Raw genomic sequence first — 21,750 nt, 5'->3', positions numbered from 1 at the left:
GTTTTAGATTTCTAATTTCCTCTTCTTTTCTTTGGTCTGACTGTATCCTTTCCTGTTCTCTGTCTTCTAAGTCCAATATTCTCTCTTCTGCTTCACCCATTCTGTTTGTAAGGCTCTCTATTGTGTTTTTCATTTGATCTATTTTTTTTTATTTTTTTATTTTTTTTTTTATTTTTTGACAGGCAGAGTGGACAGTGAGAGATAGAGACAGAGAGAAAGGTCTTCCTTTGCCGTTGGTTCACCCTCCAATGGCCGCCGCGGCCGGCGCGCTGCGGCCGGTGCACCGCGCTGATCCGATGGCAGGAGCCAGGAGCCAGGTGCTTTTCCTGGTCTCCCATGGGGTGCAGGGCCCAAGCACCTGGGCCATCCTCCACTGCACTCCCTGGCCACAGCAGAGGGCTGGCCTGGAAGAGGGGCAACCAGGACAGAATCTGGCGCCCCGACCATTTGATCTATTGAATTCTTCACTTCAGTCACTATCACAGTTTCCTGTTGTACTAGTTGTTTCGTTTCATTTTGATTCCTCCTTAATATTTCATTTTCACGAGAGAGATGTTCTATCTTGTCCATTAAGGATTTCTGTAGTTCAAGAATTTGTTTTTGAGAACTTCTTAATGTTCTTATCAATTTTTTGAGATCTGCTTCTTGCATTTCTTCTATGTCATCATCTTCATAATCTTGAATTGGGGTGTCTTTTTCATTTGAGGGCGTCATGGTGGCTTCCTTGTTTTTATTACCTTGGTTTTTGCGTTTGTTATTTGGCATATTGGAGATATTTGGTTTCTTCACTGTGGTGCTTTTTCTTGTTATACTATGACTCTAGATTAAGTGGACTATCTGTTTTTGATGGAGCCTTAGGGCTTGAGATGGGTGTGGCCTGAGAGCTCTGTTTGGTGTGCCAAAGGTGACACTCCCAGGTTAGGCGTGGTAAACCTCTCTCTCTCTCTATCTTTTTTTTTGATTCAAAATGAAAGTAATTCTGCACAGCTGAACGAAGTTGGAGGTAGTTAGCAGGCAAATGATATACCCACAGGAGCCAGAGATCAGAAGCTCTTTCCCAAGGACCACACAGGGAATCTGTTCGGCCCTCAGAGTGGGCTCAAATTCTCCTTCAGTCTCCCACTGGGTTGCCAGATTTACGGAATTGTAGCATCTCTGGAGAGTGCTCACGTGAATTCCGTGAGTTCTCTCCCCCACCGTCTCTTTTTTCACAGTCTCAGTTCAGTAGCACCACAAATTTACTAGGTCCTAATCTCCTGTTAATTCACCCCGCCCAGAGTCAGGTTTTTCTGCTAGGCTCAGGGCCGGTGCAGACCTGAGGTCACTCTGCTTATGACGTATGTCCAAGATGGCACCTGCTCTTTGTCTTGCTCGCCCTTGAGAGGTGAGCGGAGAGAGAGAAACCCGTGTCCGTATCAGTCACCTTTTTTTTTTTCTCTCTCTCTTCCAGTTAGCCTGGTGAACTCCCCCCCCCCCCCGGGGGTAGTTCCCTCTAGTTTCCTCTCTCCGCTTGCCTGCCGGTGTCTCGGGCTATTGAGGTTCGGCTCACCTCACGTTCCAGCGCTGGTGTGTTGAGTCTGCCGCTGGTGTCCCGAACTGTGGGCTCCCACGCTCTCCACGCAGGTCCGCTGTGAATCACGCGTTCCGGAAGAGTTTCTTCTGCTGTTTTCTCCCCTACTCTTCCTTGAACCTGCAGTATCTCCACTTTTATTAAACTGTCTCTCCCCGGACTATCAGTGTGCTCCCTTCCTATTCCGCCATCTTGCCTCCTCCCACCCATAATTTCTTTATAGTCTTCAGTTGACAGGCATTTGAGTTGATTCCATATCTTAGCTATTGTGAATGGAGCTGCAATAAACATGGGGGTACAGATAACACTTTCATACACTGATTTTATTTCCCTTGAGTAAATTCCCAGGGGTGGGATGGCTGGGTCATATGCCAGGTCTATATTCAGATTTCTGACATATCTCCATACTGTCTTCCATAGTGGCTGTACAAATTTACATTCCCACCAACAATGGATTAGGGTACCTTTTCCCCTATATCCTTTCCAGCATATCCCCATTCTATGGGTGAGAAAACTAAGCCTCAAAGAAGAAACATGACTTTCCCAAGGTCACACTGAGGGTGAGTGGTGGGGTAACCATAATTGATACCAGAGCAGGTTGGTTTTAAGCTTTTTGCTTGTGTGTAGTACTGCACTGTCTGTGGCATTTGTAACTTGCTCTGTAAGAGATCCATTTGTAGTCTTTGCTTGTTCAAGGGGGATGCAACTTTAAAGTCCTAGTTTCTTCCATAGCTCTTCCCTTTTTGCTAAGGAAAACATTTCTTTGCAGTTAATTGTGTTTACACTTGTGGGTTTTTTTTTTTTCTTGCTCCTTCAGTTAGACACATTGGTTTGCCAACCTTGCCACATCTTATAACTACCTGGAAAACTCTTTAGAGCATAAAGTCCTAAACCCCACTCATATACCAATTAAACCAATATCTCTGGGGGTGGGATCCAGGCGTGGGCAATTTATAAAAGTTCCCCAGGTGATTCTGATGTGCAGTGATCGTGGAGAACCACTGAATTACAGCATTCAAGGGAATAATTTCTAGAAAATATAACCCTAATATTCTCTCTGTGATGTCATAAAAGAAAGTCCAATGTATTTAAGTAGCCAGTTACCAACAGTGTTTCCAGTGAGTTCTTGGTACTATTTTCTTTATGATTGTGAGAGAAAGGTCCAGTGTATTTAGTCAGTCACCAACAAGGTTCCCAATTAATCCTTAGCACCATTTTGTGACTGTAAGCTTGAATAGCTTGGAGGTTGTAGCTGCTATAAAGTCTGAAATGGTTCTATATGGACCCTGTGGCTGAGGTGCTAACATGAGGAGCTGATGAGGAAGGGCCAGGGTGCAAGAATGCATCATCATAGATCTGCTTCAGTACAAAGTCTCGCTTTCTAGATTGTGATTTGGTTGCCAGCCTAAACTCCTGAGAGGTGTTAAGACTCAAGTTTGCTTTTATTCAACTCAACAAAACTGGTTAAAGAGGAGACAGTAATTTTGAAGAAATAAGAACACAGAAAATGGCTGAATTAATTCTATAGTAGAGTCATTAGCAAAACCCCATGTTTATTTGGAATGTAATGGGACTGCTTGTGTAGAAATTAGTGTTGCTGTGTAATTTTACAGGGAGATTCGGCAAGCATTCGGCGCAGCAGTTTAGACATAACTTGGGATGCCCATTTCCTATATTGGAGCGTCTGAATTTGAGTTCTAGTTTTGCTCCTGATTCTCACTTCCCACTAATGCACACCCTGTGAATCAGCAGTGATGGCTCAATTAGTTGTTCCCCTGCAACCCACATGGTAAATATGGATTGAGTTCCCAACTCCTGACCTCAGCTTTTCCCACTCTATGCAGTTGCAGACATTTGGGGAGTTAATCAGCAGATGAAAGAGCTCTGTCTCTCTGCCTTTCAGATAAGATAAATACATTAATGAAAAAAATTTTTAAAAATTACACAATAATTAGCAACACTGCACAAGGGTACATGGTATTTGCATGCTGAGGTGTAGGGAGAAATGGACGAGACAATCAGGGAGCAGAGTGTGCTCTCCGAACAGAGAAGAATTTCCACTGTAGAGTTACCAAAGGCTTTTATTTGAGCAGTAATTCTTAAACATGGTGTGCAGTCAAATCACCTGTGGAATTCTGAAACCTTATGGTACTTAGATCTCAGCCAAGTGATTTCTGGCTTAATTGGTCTGGTATGGTACCATGGGTATTGCAGGTTTTAAAAGTTCCACAGGTGATTCTAATTCTAAACTATAGCTGAAAACCACTGATTTAGATTATGTTTGCCCTAGGCAGAGGGGAACACAGGAAGATATGGCTGGGAGAAACAAAATTAAGAAATTGAAGTAGTCGCTCTTCAAATATGATCCCTGATCAGCAGCATGGTATGAATGGGGAACTGTTAGATATGCCACTTCTCAGGCCTCCCCAAACCACTTCAATCCAGGAATGTTTCTTAATAAGCCTTCTCGGTGAGTGTGATCCACACTTACGTTTGATTTGTACTTTAACAGCTCTTATCAGAGGGTTATGCAATAAAGTAAGTCTGGAAAACCCATCCCTTTTCTTTCTTCAACAGAGGGATGATACATCTTCCCCAGACACAGAACCCTTTAGATCATGGGAAGTCCAGGCTTTGAAGAAGTCGTTTACATGAGATGGAGGAATTCCTCGTCCTCCCCCTTCTTGCTGCTCATTCACACCTGAGCCAGGACTTTGGTTGGATAAGTTCCAACTGTTATTCATAGCATGTCCCTGAGGGTATTCACAGAGTACCAAGCAATGCCACTCTGTGGAGAAAATCTTTTCCCTAGGCTGAGTAATACTACATCGATATGTAGCAGTGATTATTTACACTGCTAGAGGCTTTCTGGTACCTGGGTGTCTTCTGCATACTCACCAGTGCATTTTCTTCTCTTTCCGTTCTGGAATATATAGGCCAATCTCCCTTGAATGGAATAGCTGAGCCTTTATGGAATGCCAAGCTTCTCTAAGGGTCACCAAAAGGGCTTCTAGGATGGGTGTAAATTCTTCACAGAGAGACTGGTAGCCTCAGAGGGGTTTTAATTATCATCAAGTCCAGTGATAATCACTATGGTGAGTTTTGCCTTCAGTAGGCCAGGATCAAAGGAAGGACATTTGGTAATGTCTGGAGACATTTCCAGTTGTCACAACTTGGGAGTTTGTTACTGGCATCTAGTGGGAGAGAGGCCAGGGATGTGTCTCAATATCGTACAATATATAGAACACCTTCCAACAATAAATAATTATTTGGCCACAAATGTCAAAGGTGCCAATGTTTAGAAACTCATTCATTTGAAATAAGAGAATTAAGGCTCAGAGGTGAAGGGAATTCCAAAGTTAACATAGAAGGCAGCAACTCAAGGTGAGGATCCTGGTTTCCCAAACACCAGAATACAGTGCTCAATAGCACTATCTCTAGCACACAGAATTGCATCTGCTACAGCTACCCATTACTTTGTGTTGGCTAGGTGCCAGAAAGTGTGCTGAACTTGTTGCAATTGTTACCTCTACTTCCTAACACACACCTTCAAGGTAAGCATGACATTACTAGAAGGTGCTCATTTTGTGCACGCACAACTTGACCTGCAGAGTGTTCTGGGCCACTGGGAAAGAGAAAATAATCCCAAAAGATGTTGAGACTTGGTTCTTGCCTTGTGGACGTGGTTCTTGTCCTGTGGGAGCTTACAGTCACATTGTGGTGGAAAGGCAGTCATATTAAAATAATTATTAACCCACCGTTTCAGTAAAAGCCCATGATATTAGTTGAAAATCTTCCCAAGGCATCGCAAATAAATTTCTTTAAAAGTTACAAGAACTTTAGTAGTTAGGGGAGTGCGCTAACCATTTCATTAGTGTTCTGGGAAAGCTGCATGAAGGAGAGAATCCCACTTGGTGAATGAGAACTCTTTGACTATTATGAACAACATACTATTTTGGCTGTGTCAGGGAGCTTGTGTTCTTGTGGGAAGAGGTAGACAAAAGGCAAATATGTACATATATAAACAAAATAGTTGCAGATCATGACAAGTGCATACCTAGCTGATGTGGCTGCAAAAGCTTGTTGTGGGAGGTGGCATTTTAGTGGAAACATAAAGCAAATAAAAGGGTAGTCAGAGGGAATAGCAAGTACAAGACCTTGAGGCAGGAAAAAGCCTGACATATTCTAGAACTAACAGAAAGCTGATGTGAACAAGAATAAGTGAGGCATAAGTGGGAATTGAGGAGGTAGGGGGCCACCATGGTATGGAGTTTGTGTTTCATTCTACCACATGATGGCAAAAACAGCTCAAAGGAAGATAGGATGGAGGAGGACCATCCTTGGTAACTCTGCTTGGAGGAATAACTGAAGGATTGGGAAAGTTTCAGGGTAGAAGGTAATTTGAAGTATCTGGAAATATTCTAAAGTTGTTTCAATATTGGTGAAATAAATGATCATTAGAATTGATCTATTCCTTTCACTGCTGAAGTTATTCATGCACAGTTAAACCTATCATTTTGATAGTGACTACTGTGGCAATAGAGCTAAAATATCACGTATAGAGAAGTAGATAGTTAGCTGGGGAGCAAAATGGAGGTCTTGAGCTAACACAATCTGCAGTTAAGTACCCTTTCCAGCCTGACATATACTGAGTGATATGAAAGAGTTATTGCCCTAATTCCTCCATTTTGTTCTCTTCTTTTATAATAATGTGAGGGCACTTAGGGATTTACCATATTTTATGTTTCATACATCCTTTAAGTATTTCCTTGTTGGAGTCATTATTATGTGTTTAAAAACTTTGGTAGTCTCATTACTGTTTTCATTTCTGTTGCCCTGGTAATCTCAGATTTACTTTGATTTAAAATCATGTATCACTAAGTATGTTGAGTAAACTTTGTGAAGAATTCATTTAAAAGCTAAAAAGAAAAAAAATGGTCATCAAATAATAGTTTGTTAACTTCTTCCAGCTTGAAACCTGCAAACTTTTGAATTAGAGTGACCTGGTGAGGAGTCACTTTTTGGCAATGTCTAATTAGTTTTCTAGACTGTCTCTGCTTTCTTTCTTTGAAGAAATGAAGAAAAATTCTTTGGAGAGAAAGGTAATCCTAGTACCAAAAATACTGATGAATGATATTGAAATTGAAAGTATCAGTGCTTTTACAAAGTAGTCTTTACTTAGACTTGCCACCAAACATGGAAATTTTGACTTCTAGGTTGTTTTTTTTTTTTTTTCAAATAACATACTGTGTGACTTTATCAAGTCATTCTCCCTTTCTCAGATTTACTTCCCATATATTTTAAGACAAAGACGTTACATTCACTTACCTCTAAAGAAATTTTCTTTAGAATAGCATGGAGTATTATTATATCATAGTGTTTGTCATATAGCTCAATATTTGGGAAGCTACTTTATGAGGCTCATATTTATTAATACCACTTTGTAGAGTAAACCAATTATTGGGCTTTCTAAATATAGGAAAGATAATTTCTTTAATTACAAAATAAATTTAAAAGATGGATTACATTAGATTATTTTATTTTACCAAAGGATAAAATTTGTTATATATTGGTGCTTTCTTTATCACTAATTTGAGATGGGAATATTTCTAGGAACATGATAACCTTAAGCCAAGTCAATAGGCTTAGGCACTATCAAACTCACCTCTTTTTTTTTTTTTTTTTTTTTTTTTTTTTTTTTTTTTTTTTTTTGACAGGCAGAGTGGACAGTGAGAGAGAGACAGAAAGGTCTTCCTTTGCCGTTGGTTCTCTCTCCAATGGCCTCCGCGGCCGGCGCGCTGCGGCCGGCGCACCGCGCTGATCCGATGGCAGGAGCCAGGAGCCAGGTGCTTTTCCTGGTCTCCCATGGGGTGCAGGGCCCAAGCACTTGGGCCATCCTCCACTGCACTCCCTGGCCACAGCAGAGAGCTGGCCTGGAAGAGGGGCAACCGGGACAGAATCCGGCGCCCCAACTGGGACTAGAACCCGGTGTGCCGGCGCCGCTAGGCGGAGGATTAGCCTAGTGAGCCGCGGCGCCGGCCAAAACTCTCCTCTCTTAGCATGACTTTTTCCTGATCTTAGTGATTACTGAGAGACCTAGAGAAGAGTGGAGATGATCCAGTGTCAGACCAAATCTGGAAGCAGGTTTGCCTTCCTATTGGTTAGACTGTAGAATTTCTTCTGTAGTGGGTACTAACTCTTTCATAAATGGTACTCATAACTATCATCTTGGCAATAAGGTCATTTATCCTTATCACTTCTGTGTCTGAGTATGCCACCTGTCCTTGTCTATGTGAGTATGGATGTGTGGATTTGCATCTGTGCACTTTTCTCCTCCAAATCTGTACTACACCTGTGGGACTTTGGAATCTTGATTGGGTGGGCTGTATGGTCAAGTTTGGGGGGCAATACTATATTGGTGACATTTCCATGCAGAAGCCTATATTCCTTGGCACCTGTTCTCATGGAGCTCAGCAGCTTTTCAAGAATTGGTCTTGTGAATGCAGAAATCAGCCATGAGCTGCTTTTACCCCTTACCTATCCTGAAGAGTTAAGTTGAATCTCTGAAATAGGAAGCTTTGTGCAAATCAAGTGCCTGTCTATTGGTACTGGAATTATTTCCACCTCTAATGTTTAATAAATGCATTGCTGTGAAGGACAGCGGGAGTTACTAAGAAGAATGTGAACAAATTCTGCAAATGAACAAAGGGAGGGTTGGTTGTCAGAGCATAGAGGTCATGTACAAGGAGGAAATTTAGTAGAAGGGAGGAAATTAGTAGAAAATGTTAGACTAAGCTTGGAAAAGAATTCCATTTTTTTTTCCTGTTTTGATGAGCTGACTTGTTTGCAAGCCTTTCTTCCCCTGATACCCCTTAGAAATATTTTATCCTCATCCCTTTCTCTATGCAAATATAAAACAAAGGCACTCACCTGCTGTAGTTCTTGGATCATATGGGAAGTGCTATTTCTCTCTCCTGCTGCTGTCAATTGCACAGTTACTCTCCTACTTAAGGGAGTCCTGGGAATCAGTGAATTTGAAATAATCTTTTAATTTTTCATCACAAATACTCAAGTTCAGATATCTTATAGATTTCAGTGAGGTGTTGTCTACACAGAGCCATTTCTTTTTAAGAAAAAATCCAAAATATTCCTAGCTCTTGTGTCAACGTAACACCAAGCAACTGTTTGATTGACTATTCATTATTTTCCCAGTATACCTGAATTGACTGATATTCAAGGCATTGAGACAGCCCGAGACCAAAAATTGAACTATTAACTCCCAGATGTTCACAATTTCTAAGGAAATAGCCAAGCCTGTGGTTATTACTCAGATGGTTTCTTAAATGCTTTTATTTTGGCCCCTTTTATGCTTGCTAAATTCAATTTGAAGAAAGAACAGGAGAGTGTGACAATTTTGTAGAAAGCAATTATCCTGCACTTTTGTGACCTTCATGCTTTACCCACCATGATGAATTTTGGGGTTAACTCTTGTATCAAGTCAGCATGTCACTTTCATTAGAATTTTGTTTTATGTTATAGACAACAGTTGTGTATAATTAAACAATAATGATGGCAATGCAAGACATTTTCTGGAAATTAATGACCAGCTGGGAATGTTCGAAGGCTGAAGAGTAAGCCAAAGGCTATTCAGTCTACCGTTAATCTCCAGACATGCCCATTGGTGATGTCATTATTGGTTTTGAACAATGAAAATGAAAGAAAATTTATTCATATTTATCATGTAATTCTGGATAAAATTTTACTGTGCATTATCCAAATGTCACTTTTTTAATCCTCCAATTGCACTTAAATCTAAAAATGTTTTTCTCATATAGTAGTGCATGAAAATGGAAGTTGTACTTTGGCATATAATTTTGGGTGCTTTTGAAAAAAAGTTCCAATTTTGATAGTTTTCTTTAGTATTTTGGATGCTAGAATCAGAATTTGTCTTCAACTGTGATCCTAGAATTTGATAAGAGTCTGTATAATCATCAGTATCTGCTCATGGCAAGAAATGGCTGTACATGTTTTGAATAGCAGCTGCTTCTAGCGAAGATGTGAATGCAGCAACTAGATTATAAGAAGCTATTTTCACTAACCTGATAGAAGTTAACTTTCTGCCAGGAAAAGCTGGTGGTGTGGATAGGTAATATTTTTGGTTACCACTGCTGAATGCTAGAGGAAAATAGAGAACTGACTAAAATATTTATCACATTCTGGAATAATTTAATATATTATAAAGGAAGACAATAAATACACATACAGGCAACCTAAAAAGAACTTGTTCAAAACTCATAATACTAAAGACTTATGTAGATTTTTATGCCTTTTTTCCCCTGCAACATGAAAAAAGTTCTTAAAGTCCATTAAGATCTCAGCCAATGAACTAGAAGTGCTTTAACAAACACAGAAGCTTCAGATCCCATCTAAATTCAGCCATAAATTGTTTATTCAGCCATAAGTTGTTTATTTAAAAAAATGGCAGCATTATTCTCCCCATAAAAAAGTTTGCTGGTGTTATCAGTCCTCCTAAATACATGTTAAGTGTATGCATTTGGGGGTGTAGAATGAGTCAGCACATCATTAATCACAGCTTTTGAGGCACTGACTCACTCCTGTTGAAGTGAAATGGCCTCATTGGGTCGGGTGTGAAAGAAAAAAGTCCATTCTGGGGTCAATTCTGTTTCTGCAAATACAGTTCAAATTTGCACCTACTTAATGGGTGGTTTTCAGACTAAAGTATATCGCAGTGGAAGTGTAGAGATAGAAATCTGTTTTTTTTTCAGGGGAAAAATAGTAAGAAAATGTGGACTGAGAGGAGCCTAGTATATATATAAGGCCAAAATTAGGAAACCAAGCCCAGCTCTTCCAGAATCTAATGAGGTAGGTCTATGATCCAGCGATGGTCCTTAGGCTACAATCTCTTGTCTTCATTAAGAGGTTTTGAACATCTTAAGAATATTTGCAACAGCCCCAATTCTATTAGGAAATAGAAGAGTGAAGAGCAGTGCTTTTATTTCTTCTGTCAGACTCAGTATATACTGCTTGGAAGTCAAGCTCTCACCAGGAACAGACCAAGAAAATAAACATAAGCAAATTCAGTTATAATTGGTGGATATTTAGCCAATTTCATCTGTAAGTATTTATATTACCCCTTAAATTTAAAAATGTGAGCTTTTCATGGTGTTTATTTAGGTACAGCATGGGTATTGATATTAAAATATTTTATGGCACTTCGGGTACAATTTAACACTGTTGAATTTTCAATGTACTAGCAATAGAGGTATATGCAAGTATAACTGAGTAGCTATCCCCAGGGCTTTAATATTTTAAACTGAGCCCCTGAAAATAAAATGGCCAAGCTACTAGATGTTCATCTTTGAAGTCTTTCTTAAGAATGTTGTTTCTTTAGTCTTCCCTGGGAGTAGATTTGATTTAAGAAGTTCTCTGCTTTCGTGAAGCTCTAACTTAAGTTCATTTTGTTATGTGGTGACCACAGTTCTGGATGACGCCCCCCCTGGCACACAGGAATACATTATGTTACGGCAAGATTCCATCCAATCTGCGGAATTAAAGAAAAAAGAGTCCCCCTTTCGTGCTAAGTGTCACGAAATCTTCTGCTGCCCGCTGAAGCAAGTACACCACAAAGAGAACACAGAGCCCGAAGGTTTGTGCACGACAGACGCGTGTTTTGCTTGTTTTCTTTCATTCTTTCTTTCTCTTTCTTTCGGATTGTGCGTTGCCCTTTGGTGTGCTGTGTGTTGTTCAGCCCCTGCAATAGCTAGGGGACCCACTGTCTCGATGGTGAATGTGTTATGCAGTCTCAGTTGTGACATTGTATAATACAGTCATCCTTGGCACAGTGTGCAGTGTGCTCCTGCTTTTTGCAGCTGAAACATTTTCAGTTGGTGTCATCACACTGCCCTGTTTTGGCTGTCGAAATTGCTTGCTCCTGTAGCCAACATCCGGCCAAGTCTTTTCCCATCACCTTGCATTCCTGAAGCATCAGTCGGCTGAGGAATGACACTTCTAAAACGAAATAATGAGAGAAGACTGTTTCAAATTTTCCAACTCCTCTCCTCTACTCATAAAGCTTCTGCATTGCTCTGGAAGAATGTTCATGATCTACTTAGTTCGCTGAAGCCGGTCCGGACTTCCCATGTAATGCACGTCCACTTGCACTTTGCCATAGTGAAATGCATGCCTCAAGGGAATTATGAGTAGTTTCATTTTCTTTTCAGCTCAAGTACAGTTTTGGACAACGCTACTCGCTGTTACTTAAATTGAGGTTAATAAGGTATTCATGTCACAAATCTCTAAAGTACTTCATCTGGCTGAAAGAGTATTTATTTATTTTTCCAACTCTTTTGCATATATCAAACAGGAATATTTTTCACAATATAAATGAAATGTAATAAATTTACTGCATTCTATGCACATTTCAACTTTCAAAGTGACACTTCAGAATGATAAACATGTATACTAATTTAAAACTTATGAAACAACCCATTTTCCTCCTCATATCAAATACCATCGATGCAGTTTACCAATGACTGACATTGGAAGGGACAACATTCACTTGTCTTTTGGCAGCTGTATTCACTTTTGCATGAATGGTTGTCATAGAACTGCTAAGGGTTCTGGTATGATTTCAAGTTGGCCTTTTATAACATATGGGAGTCTCTCTGATCTGGAAAAGATTCCCACATGATTCTGTTTAAAATTTGATGTGTAAAGAAATTACTCCAGATGGACTCTAGTCCATCCATTGGGAAGAAAGGATTTACATTTCAAAATTCCCCTTTCTATTTCTTGCAACTGTTCTTTGGCATAAAATGAGACACCTACTTCTGTCTATGTTTAATTCTATTTCAGTGAGAGCATTTACATTTATTTTCGACCCAGACTTTTGGTATACAAAGCTATTGATTTTGGGTGTGAGTTCTAGTGCCAACATTTGTTCATCTGGAGGTGTAAATGGTGATCTTTACAGTGAATAAAATCAATCTTTTAGTGGTTTAGTAGAGAAGATAGTAATTTGATATTCTTTAATGAAACAAAAATTTTTAGCCAGTGAAAATTACTATATAAAATGCATTCCAGTATTTTGTTTTCTTCTGTATAAAATTATAGAAATAGTGAAAGATGATAGCTGATATATAGAGACTGCAATACTATTTACAATCTTACTGAACCTCTTCACCTTAAAATGAAAACACTTGATCTCTGTACAAATGACCACGATCCAGAAGACCTTATATGGGGGCTAAAGAAAACATGCTGTGGAACAGACCTTGAATAAACAAGGAAACAATGCCAAGAAATTAGCATGTTTACCTCATGTAGGATATTGAAGCTCGTCGATTCCAAGAGGTGAAGTAACTGTGGGATTGGAAGGGTTCAGTGGTGAATCTGGAAACCTGAAAGATATTTTTGCAAGACCGATTTTTAAATGCTGTAAGGTAGTCTATGGTTTACAAAGTTGCTGCAACATTTTATTACAATTAGTGGAAATAAAAGTCCTCTTTATTGCAGATGGATACTATCTTTTGCCCAAACTATACCCATGCATTGAAATATTTAATTCTCATGTGATGCATTTTGAAAAGATACTCCAACTAATGGTCTCTGTGCCAAAGCATGAGACCTTAATTGATGTTGGCTGTGAATGCCCTCTAATTTCACAGCAGGCAAAGGGAATGAACAGGATGGTTAAGCCATTTATTGGTCTAAGCCATTCCAGCCTGCCAAAATGACCTCTTCTAATGAGATTGCATTCATATAGTCTCAAAAAAATCTTAAAGTATAAAACTTATTTTAAATTTGGAGAAAATAAGTTTCAGTTGTCTGTTTTAGAAATGATTAAGTCAGAGAACTTCAATGTGTGATAAGTTATAGCAGAAATTAATTGGATTTTTCCTCATTAATAAAATCAACTAGATATTTTTGTTTTAATATAGGTAAACTCTTGGTGTTTCTTCTGTATGCAGTAGTTTGTTAGGACCAGATTATTTCCATGGATTATTATAATTTGAGATTTGGTACAAATGACTTATTTAAGAGAATTTACAATCATCTATAATTTGAAGTTGTTTTTGTGTTATGTCCAGAGCCCTCAGAATCCATATAAAGCAATGCATAGACAAACTGAAATATCTCACTGGCTTTTCAAAATACAAGGCCAAATTATACTTCACAAAATCAGGTTTCTATTTATGAACAGCCAGTTTCTAAACAAATTCTTTTAATCTGTTTCAAATACTTGTGATTTTCAGTTATGTGATTATTTCCATAAAAACCACTTATGAATATAAGTGAGTACTTATGTGAATACTGGAATTTGGCTGAGGAAGCACATACAAGTATGAGAGTGTCTAATTTGGCCCAGTACCAGCAACATTCTTTGTTATAAAAAAGCCACATAGAGAGTGGAGATCATTACCAAAATCTTTTCTTACTGTTCCAAAAGCCTTTTGGCAAGAGAAAGTATAATCTTCATAGCTTTACTCTTTTGTTCACTTTTTCTTTCTATGTCATATATGCCAAAATGAAATCACTGATTTAGAGTAAATCCTGGAAGCCAATCTATTATCAGCATAGTAGCTGCATCCTAGATGTCATTCATTGGGCTTTTACTAATGTTTGAAGATTGTTAAGAGGAATCACACCAAGATATGCATGCTTGCAGGAGATAGAATTGAAAAAATACAGAGAAAAATAGTGTTTGGTTTTAGGATTAATAGTTCTGATTACAGTAGTAAATTTGAAGGACTTAACATAATGTAGCAAAATATTACAGAGCTCAGCAACTTATCTTTTAATCAGGCATTTGGCCTCTTTCCTATTTGGTCCTGTTTTCATGTGATTACACACACCCTAGTACTTCAAAAATTTCTTGGAAATGCATATTATGAAAAAAATTATGCATGGGTTTCAAAAAGAATTTGTACCAAAATAAATTTACCCTTCAATTTCATTTTCCATGAACTTAAAAGTATTTTCATACACACACATGCACACACATACACACATGCACACATGCATTCCATCTCCCTCAGGTCATCAGTAACCTTTTTATTCAGACAAGCAATGCTTTGTTTGAAGGAGATAATCTGTGCTCAAGACTGTGATGAAATACAGCAGTTTCCACAAACCAAAGAAAGCAAAATTATGTTCTAAATGTCACGGAGGTATATTTATTTGCAACTAGTAAAATTACTATTACTTTGATAATTCCTTGATTTCTCTATTCCAGAAAGAGCATATGTCAACATGAATATCAGTGTTGTTTAAATGGTAGGAGAGAAAAAAGGTAAAAGCTTTTTAAGAAGCATGCTAAGGGAAATATTTTTCATTTCATATTAATTTTTAAAAAATGTTGTTGTCTCCTGCTGTTGTGTCTGCCTCATTTTAATACTAATTTTCCTTTTGAGAAAAAAAAAAGAGCCAGTACCATGTTGATTTAATCATAGGTTCAATGAAATTAAACTGTTGTGCAATCATTTTGTCACTAATTTAAAATTGGGTATAGCAACCTGTAATGCTGGATGCCTGCAAATGTCTTGATTTCCAGGAAAGGTTTGACTGGGTTCCAAGTATATTCTCTTGCATAACGTGAAGGAGATTCTACTAGAAAACATGAAGTCATGAGTTTGGGTGATTCTGAAGAAACAGACAACTTTGTTCTTAATCTTCTGATGTCAGAGTATATATGGCTTAGGGTCACTGTCTATGAGTTACGACCCAAAATATGACAAAATGACAACAGAGGGTTTTCTTTGCTCATTGAAGCAAAGGGCAGCATAATTACAGAGTCACAAGGAAGATAACAAGTATTAAAACCAGAAATCTGAAAACAGTGGTGATTAGCAATGATTAAACACTATCCTCTTCCCACAAAGTGTTCAATGTGTTCCTATTAGTTGCATATCAATTATTTCTTAGAAAACAACTTGTTATACTCTGATAACATTAGAACACCGGCAATGGCACTGAAAATAAATTCTTTCTTCTCTCCTATTTCCCCCACTGAATAGAGGCAAACATGAAATTGAGTCATATTTGGGGGATAGCTTCCACTCTCTGTAAAACTCATAATCTAATCAAGGAAGTATACTTAGCAGCCAATAATTCAGTTTCAGAACAGGATGGGCATTTATTATTCTCTTATTGAATATATGCATCTCAATTCAGTCTCCAGGCTGGCTTTTACTGTAGAAACTAATAACCATTCATTCTTTGAAAATATGATTCACTTATTAAAGCAACAGGCCTCTTTCCTCCCTTGTGCTTGGGTGTTTCCATCATGGTGTTGATGTTATTTTCCCGAGCTGAAGAAATCTCTCCTGTGCAATTTCCTTTTTTTCTCTCTTGTCTTTTTTATTTTTTAAAGATTTATTTATTTATTTGAAAGGAAGTGTTAGAGGGAAAGATGGAGAGAGAGAGAGATCTTTCATCTGCTGGTTCACTCCCCAAATGGTCACAAATTTCACACCACTCTTAGAGATGTCTGCTGAACTAAATAAAAATGTGCTCAATGACACAGTTCACAGTCCAGTGCTAGCTCTGTGGGTCATACTTCTAGTAACACTGGTTTAAATCAGTGATCTCAAACTTGTCCACACATTAGAGTCACCTGAGGACCTTTCTGATCTCTAAGCCCAACATCAGACCAAAAACAACCAAACTAAAATAAAACTGCAAAATCTCTTGTGGTACAGGTTCAATTCAGGTACCTTTTGAACATCTCTCAAGGTGATTCTCATGTGCTAACAGGGTTGAAATTGCTCTCAGAAAAAAATCACCTTGGCATAAGGCCTGTTGAGTGATGTCAGCTGTCAGTTTAGAAATGTTATCATGCTGCTTGCATAGTGCTCTTGAGGAGGTACCCTGTGATTCAAAGGCAAACTGGACAGGCAGTACTTACATGACCTTTAGAACCATCTCCATATAAGGTATCCCTCTTTCTTGCCCCCCACAGTGTGCACACACATGTGTGTGCACATATACACAAACACACATACATGTGAGCACACCTTTCTGAAGTTTGTCTTTTTGTCACTTTGTGCTTTTCGAAAAATAATCAGGTGGCTTCTTCACAGGAGTGTGGTAATCTGCCACCTTGTGACCAACATCTTTGTTGCAAGCAGTTGTTACAATGCTCTACTCTCAAACTCTGATTCAGTTTGCAAATCTGGGCGGAAGAGTTTGTCAGCACTCATGTAAGAATGCGCTTAAAGAAGAAGATGGAGAAGGAGAAAAGGGTGTTTCAATACGCCAGAAAGGTACTGCTCCTTCTTGATTCCTACTGCTGTAGAGAGAGATGCAAAACTTAACTCAATCTGCTCATGGCCTGGGTGTCTGTTTCTGAATTATACTAGAGGATGTCATTATCCAGGCCTTGCCTTCTTCTCATACAGACATAATCAGCTACTGCATCATACAATTATTATAGAGGCATTTATGTGGAATTGACTTTGACATGACTGGATTGCTATCTGTATTTATAAATTATTCTAAGCACTGTAAATTACACTAATTCAAGTATCTATTTGTTATACTCTTCAGCATTTCTTAGTATGCTTAAAAATGAGCAGCTTGAATAATGCCTAGGGGAAAGTTTGAACAAGAGGCATTACATTCTTCATTTTATCAGCACTTCCTCTTGCCTTGTGGCCAATATCCACACTCCAACACATGAAAATCACATGTTTACTTTCCCCCAGGTGCTGGCAGATGTCTACTTATAAGCCTCAGCTATTTTAAGATATATATTCTCAGAACAGCTCCAGGGCAACCTTTGAGCATGTCCAACATTAGAAGCAACAAGTGGACACTGGCTTACAGACCAGAATTACAAGGGCAAAAGGCAGAGAGCACCATACTGCCTGGCCACTTCTCCATACAGGGCCAGCATTGTGCAAAGCCCCTTAGAGATAGGTCCACCAAAACCCTTACAGTTGGAGGCTGCTACTACCATTGCACAGATGAGCAATGTAAGATACAGAGAAGTTAAGTCACCTCCCCGACAAATGGCAAGACTGGATTTGAACTCAGTCTGGCCTCCAAAGCCTATAACTTTTCCCTTCCATGACTTATCCAGAGGCTCAGTTCCCACTACCCATTTGCCCCATATATGCACTTATTACCTAAAAACAATTTTTACATAGAAAATATATCTTTAATATTAAAATGCTGTGCACAGTCCATTCTCAGTCTTGTGAGAGTAGGAGATTGTCATAAGCAGATTTCATGGGCCTAGGCATAGGCTATACCACTCAGAAAGAGTTAATAAAAAAGGTTTGTACCTTCAACGAGGTGATGACTTTGTCAGGGCGTACAACAAAATAGTACAATACTTAGTGAACAGTTAATTTTAACTTGCAATTCAGTTTCTAGACCTGTAATAAATAGATCATTTGCCTACTCTCTAAGCTAGAGGATGCTCCTTTCTACCTATAATAGTAGCAATGAGAAAAGGGCATTTCTAATTATTAAAAAGCTGATCCTGTTGCTGAATTTCCTTTGGTGCAATAGAATGAACACCACTGATGGAAGTGTTATTAAGACTTGCCCTGATTTCTTTCCCAGCTCCATAAGGTTAGATATCACCCGGACATCTGGATATTAGCAACAGATTATCTTTCACGACTTGTGGGAGCCCTGACCACTTGTCTAAGATAATTAATAATGAAAACAATAACTGAGAATTATTCAGAACTTAATGTGTGTTACAGACTTTATCTAACATTATCCTAATTCTCACAAGAGTCCTTGAAGCTACGTAAATATTTTCATTTCTCCACTTTAGGGAGGACACTCAGAAAACTGAAATCACTTGCCCAAGGTCATCTGACTGGGAAATGGTGGAGGTGATACTCAAATGAAACTTATCTCACTCCAAAGTCTGTGATCTTTCAGTTACACAAGAATGTGTCTCATACCTTGAGTGGTCCTAGAAGGAGCTCCCGTTTTGCTATTTGTTCTGGTGACATTTTATTTAGACATCTTGCTTAATCTAACTAATCAGAGGAGGAGAGGGTCCGGTGCCGTGGCTTACTTGGTTAATCCTCCGCCTGCGGCTCCAGCATCCTATATGGGAACCAGGTTCTAGTCCCGGTTGCTCCTCTTCCAGTCCAGCTCTCTGCTGTGGCCCAGGAAGGCAGTGGAGGATGGCCCAAGTGCTTGGGTGCCTGCACACGCATGGGAGACCAGGAGGAGGTATCTGGTTCCTGGCTTCCGATCGGCGTATCTCCGGCTGTGTCGGCCATTTGGGGGTGACCCAACGGAAGGAAGACCTTTCTATCTGTCTCCCTCACTGTATAACTCTATCTGTCATATAAAAAAACTAATCAGAGGTGGAGAAACCTTTTGCCTGCTGTCAGAAAAACAATAGGCTAAAAGATAGCCTGTTCATGACAGAAAAAGAGAAACAACCAGATTTTAACTCTCAAATGTTTTCAGGGCAAATTCTCACCAAATTTGACATGGTCAAAAATACTTTAGTGTCTGCAATGTCAGAGTCAGAATTTATTCATTCTGCTGGTGTATGTTTCTCCACTGCAGGCCAGTTCTTGATCAGTTCAGGCAAACAGACCTTCTGACATTCTACATTAAAATCTGGTCTCACACAATATTATCTGATGATTTAAGTCCCTGCCTGACCAAACTTCCCTTATCTAGTAATAAGTAAAGTAAGGTACATCAGGCAAAAATCCTGCAAAGACAGAGTGGGCCACTGTCAAAGTATCGTTTGTGATTTTCATAAACAATGCGATTGTATGCAATGGCCTATTTCCCTCCACAGGCATGAAGAAAGTGCTCCCACGAAATTTCATGACATATTCTGTGCAGGACATTCTGTATTATGCTTTGACTCAATACCCAGCTATCAGTTTTTTGCATGTTTTATGTGCCAGGCACTTCAAGTTTATTATCAGTAATCTGCCCAACTCCCCCATGACATATGCACCATCAATCTTGAAGGGCATGAGGGGAAACTGCAACATAGAGATGTGAACTAACTTGTTCAAAGTCATGCAACTAATCAGTGTCTTGACAGGGATTTGAAACCAAGTCTTCTCTACCATACATACTTTGTAACCTCAGTTCCTGCTATGTCCTGACTCCTCCTTTCAGGTGCAAAAGCTGAATGCCTGTGAGAGCTACTGTTTAGAAGAAAACCATAGAATTCTCTTTAGTCTCTCAGTAGAGTGTACTTACCCAATGTACCCAATGAGGGCTTTCCTTTGTGTGTTCTCCACAACTTGGGTTTCAATATTCAGATAAGCAGTGGGCAAGGGGCTAATCAAATTAGCATCCCAAAGTTCTTCACGTGTTCTTTCACTTCATTCTCCATGTAAGCATACTCACTGCAGATTATGTTTCCTCATTATGTTTGTTTGATTGGAGGAATACTTCAAACCCATAATTTACCTCATGGAACCAGTAAACCTTAGAGAAACCGTAACATATTCTACATGATCTGTCTTCCCCAAAAAAAGGAAGGAAACTGCTAGGTTTCTGAGCTGGGGGTTCATGTACGTAGAGAGGTCTCTCTTTTTTTTAAGTTATTTATTTATTTATTTGAGAGGTAGAGTTACAGACAGTGAGAGGGAGAGACAAAGAGAAAGGTCTTCCTTCCAATGGTTCACTCCCTAAATGGCTGCAATGACCAGAGCTGCACTGATGTGAAGCCAGGAGCCAGGTGCTTCTTCCTGGTCTCCCATGTGCATGCAGGGGCCCAATCACCTAGGCCATCTTCCATTGCTTTCCCAGGCTACAGCAGACAGCTGGGTTGGAAGAGGAGAAGCTGGGACTAGAACCGGCACCCAAATGGGATGCGGCACTGCAGGCGGAGGATTCACCTACTGCACCATGGCGCTGGCCCCTGAGAGGTCTCTTTTTAAATCATTTGGATTTCAGCACTCTCAGAGGTCACAGGTCCCATTCTTGCTCTAGTTTTTTGTGGTCATCTTTTATTTTAGGGATGTTTTGCACAGAGAGGGGCAGCCCCATTTTTAGGAGAGTCTACTCACAATACAGGGAATTTATAGGCCTCATATATTAATATTATGACTATTTGCTCATTCTCTCTCTCTCTATGTAAACACAGATGACTATCCCTGAATTAAGTGCAGATACTTTACCAAGGACCTCAATCTCGAGCTATTTTGGTTGAACTCTACTATGGATCTGCCATTGCCTCCATTATGGCACAGTCAATTCTTCCCTTTCATAAAAAATGAGACAAGGGAAATGTACCCCTCTATGGTTGCTAGTTGCAAGAAAATGTGGATACATAAACCCTACCCACACATGGACTCACACCACTATTTAAAGAGTTTATTGGGGGAAAAACACTTAACAAGGAGAAAAGTAGTAGAGCTTACACAGTCCTTCTACTGGAGTACTTTCTAAGATAAATGCAGCCCAACAAGGCCCAGACTAATCACAGCCCTCAATGGGATAATATGGGCTCAAGCAAGCCGTTCACACAGAGAGTTTATTTGTCTATCAGGCTGCCTCAGACTGTGAATAAAAATTTGGTTCTTTTCATGCAACAAGGAAGGAACAAAGGGCATTTCAAAAAATAGGGATTATAGAAGCTACCAGCCAGTAAGTTTTCATTCTTTTTCCTCCTTTAGCCATTTTTCTCTCTGTACTCACTTGATTTATCTCGAGAAAGTAGCATTTTGGATCCATGCTCAAATATTCGTGAACTGATTCAGTAATTCTCCAATTGGCACGCATGTTTAGTTGTTTACTTAGTGGATATTGGTTAAATATACCCAGAATATTTATTGTGAAAAATAAAAATCTCCAAAGAAAATCAGAATAGTCTAGGAACTTTTCTTCCTCTAGTACAGCTTTTACTTGGGGAATAGCTCCTGGTGTTTTAAAAAAGATCTGTATCTGTTCCCGGCCAGGACTCCAGCTGAATATACAACCTTTGTTTTATTTATACTAAATAGAATTTTATTAAATAATACCATAAACACAGTACAATGTTTGGCAATAATTAGTGCTTAATTAATGGTTATCATTATAAATCATTCATATAACAAATTTTTATATTCTGAGTTCAATGAGCCATTTGTCCTAATTCTAGGCAACAAGTGACTGAATGGTTTTAAACTCCATTAAAAGATTTGGTATATTTTTTCAACTTTTATTTAATA

General features: G+C 39.1%; 1 protein-coding gene across 5 annotated transcripts in view; it reads left to right on the top strand.

Annotated features, from left to right (window-relative positions):
* FGF13 (fibroblast growth factor 13) overlaps positions 1-21,750 on the top strand; it is a 651,305-nt gene that overhangs the window by 379,862 nt on the left and 249,693 nt on the right. For 3 of the 5 annotated variants that reach the window (XM_008273437.4, XM_008273438.4, XM_017350119.3), the window contains one exon: positions 11,070-11,237. The exons of the other annotated variants lie outside the window; for them this stretch is intronic. In XM_008273437.4, the coding sequence (XP_008271659.1) occupies positions 11,070-11,237 (168 nt within the window). Of the gene's footprint in view, positions 1-11,069; positions 11,238-21,750 lie in introns of those variants that run through there. 5 annotated transcript variants of the gene reach the window in all.

This window comes from Oryctolagus cuniculus, chromosome X (genome assembly GCF_964237555.1).
Source record: "Oryctolagus cuniculus chromosome X, mOryCun1.1, whole genome shotgun sequence".
NCBI lineage: Eukaryota > Metazoa > Chordata > Mammalia > Lagomorpha > Leporidae > Oryctolagus > Oryctolagus cuniculus.
This window is presented reverse-complemented; position numbering and strand designations above follow the sequence as displayed.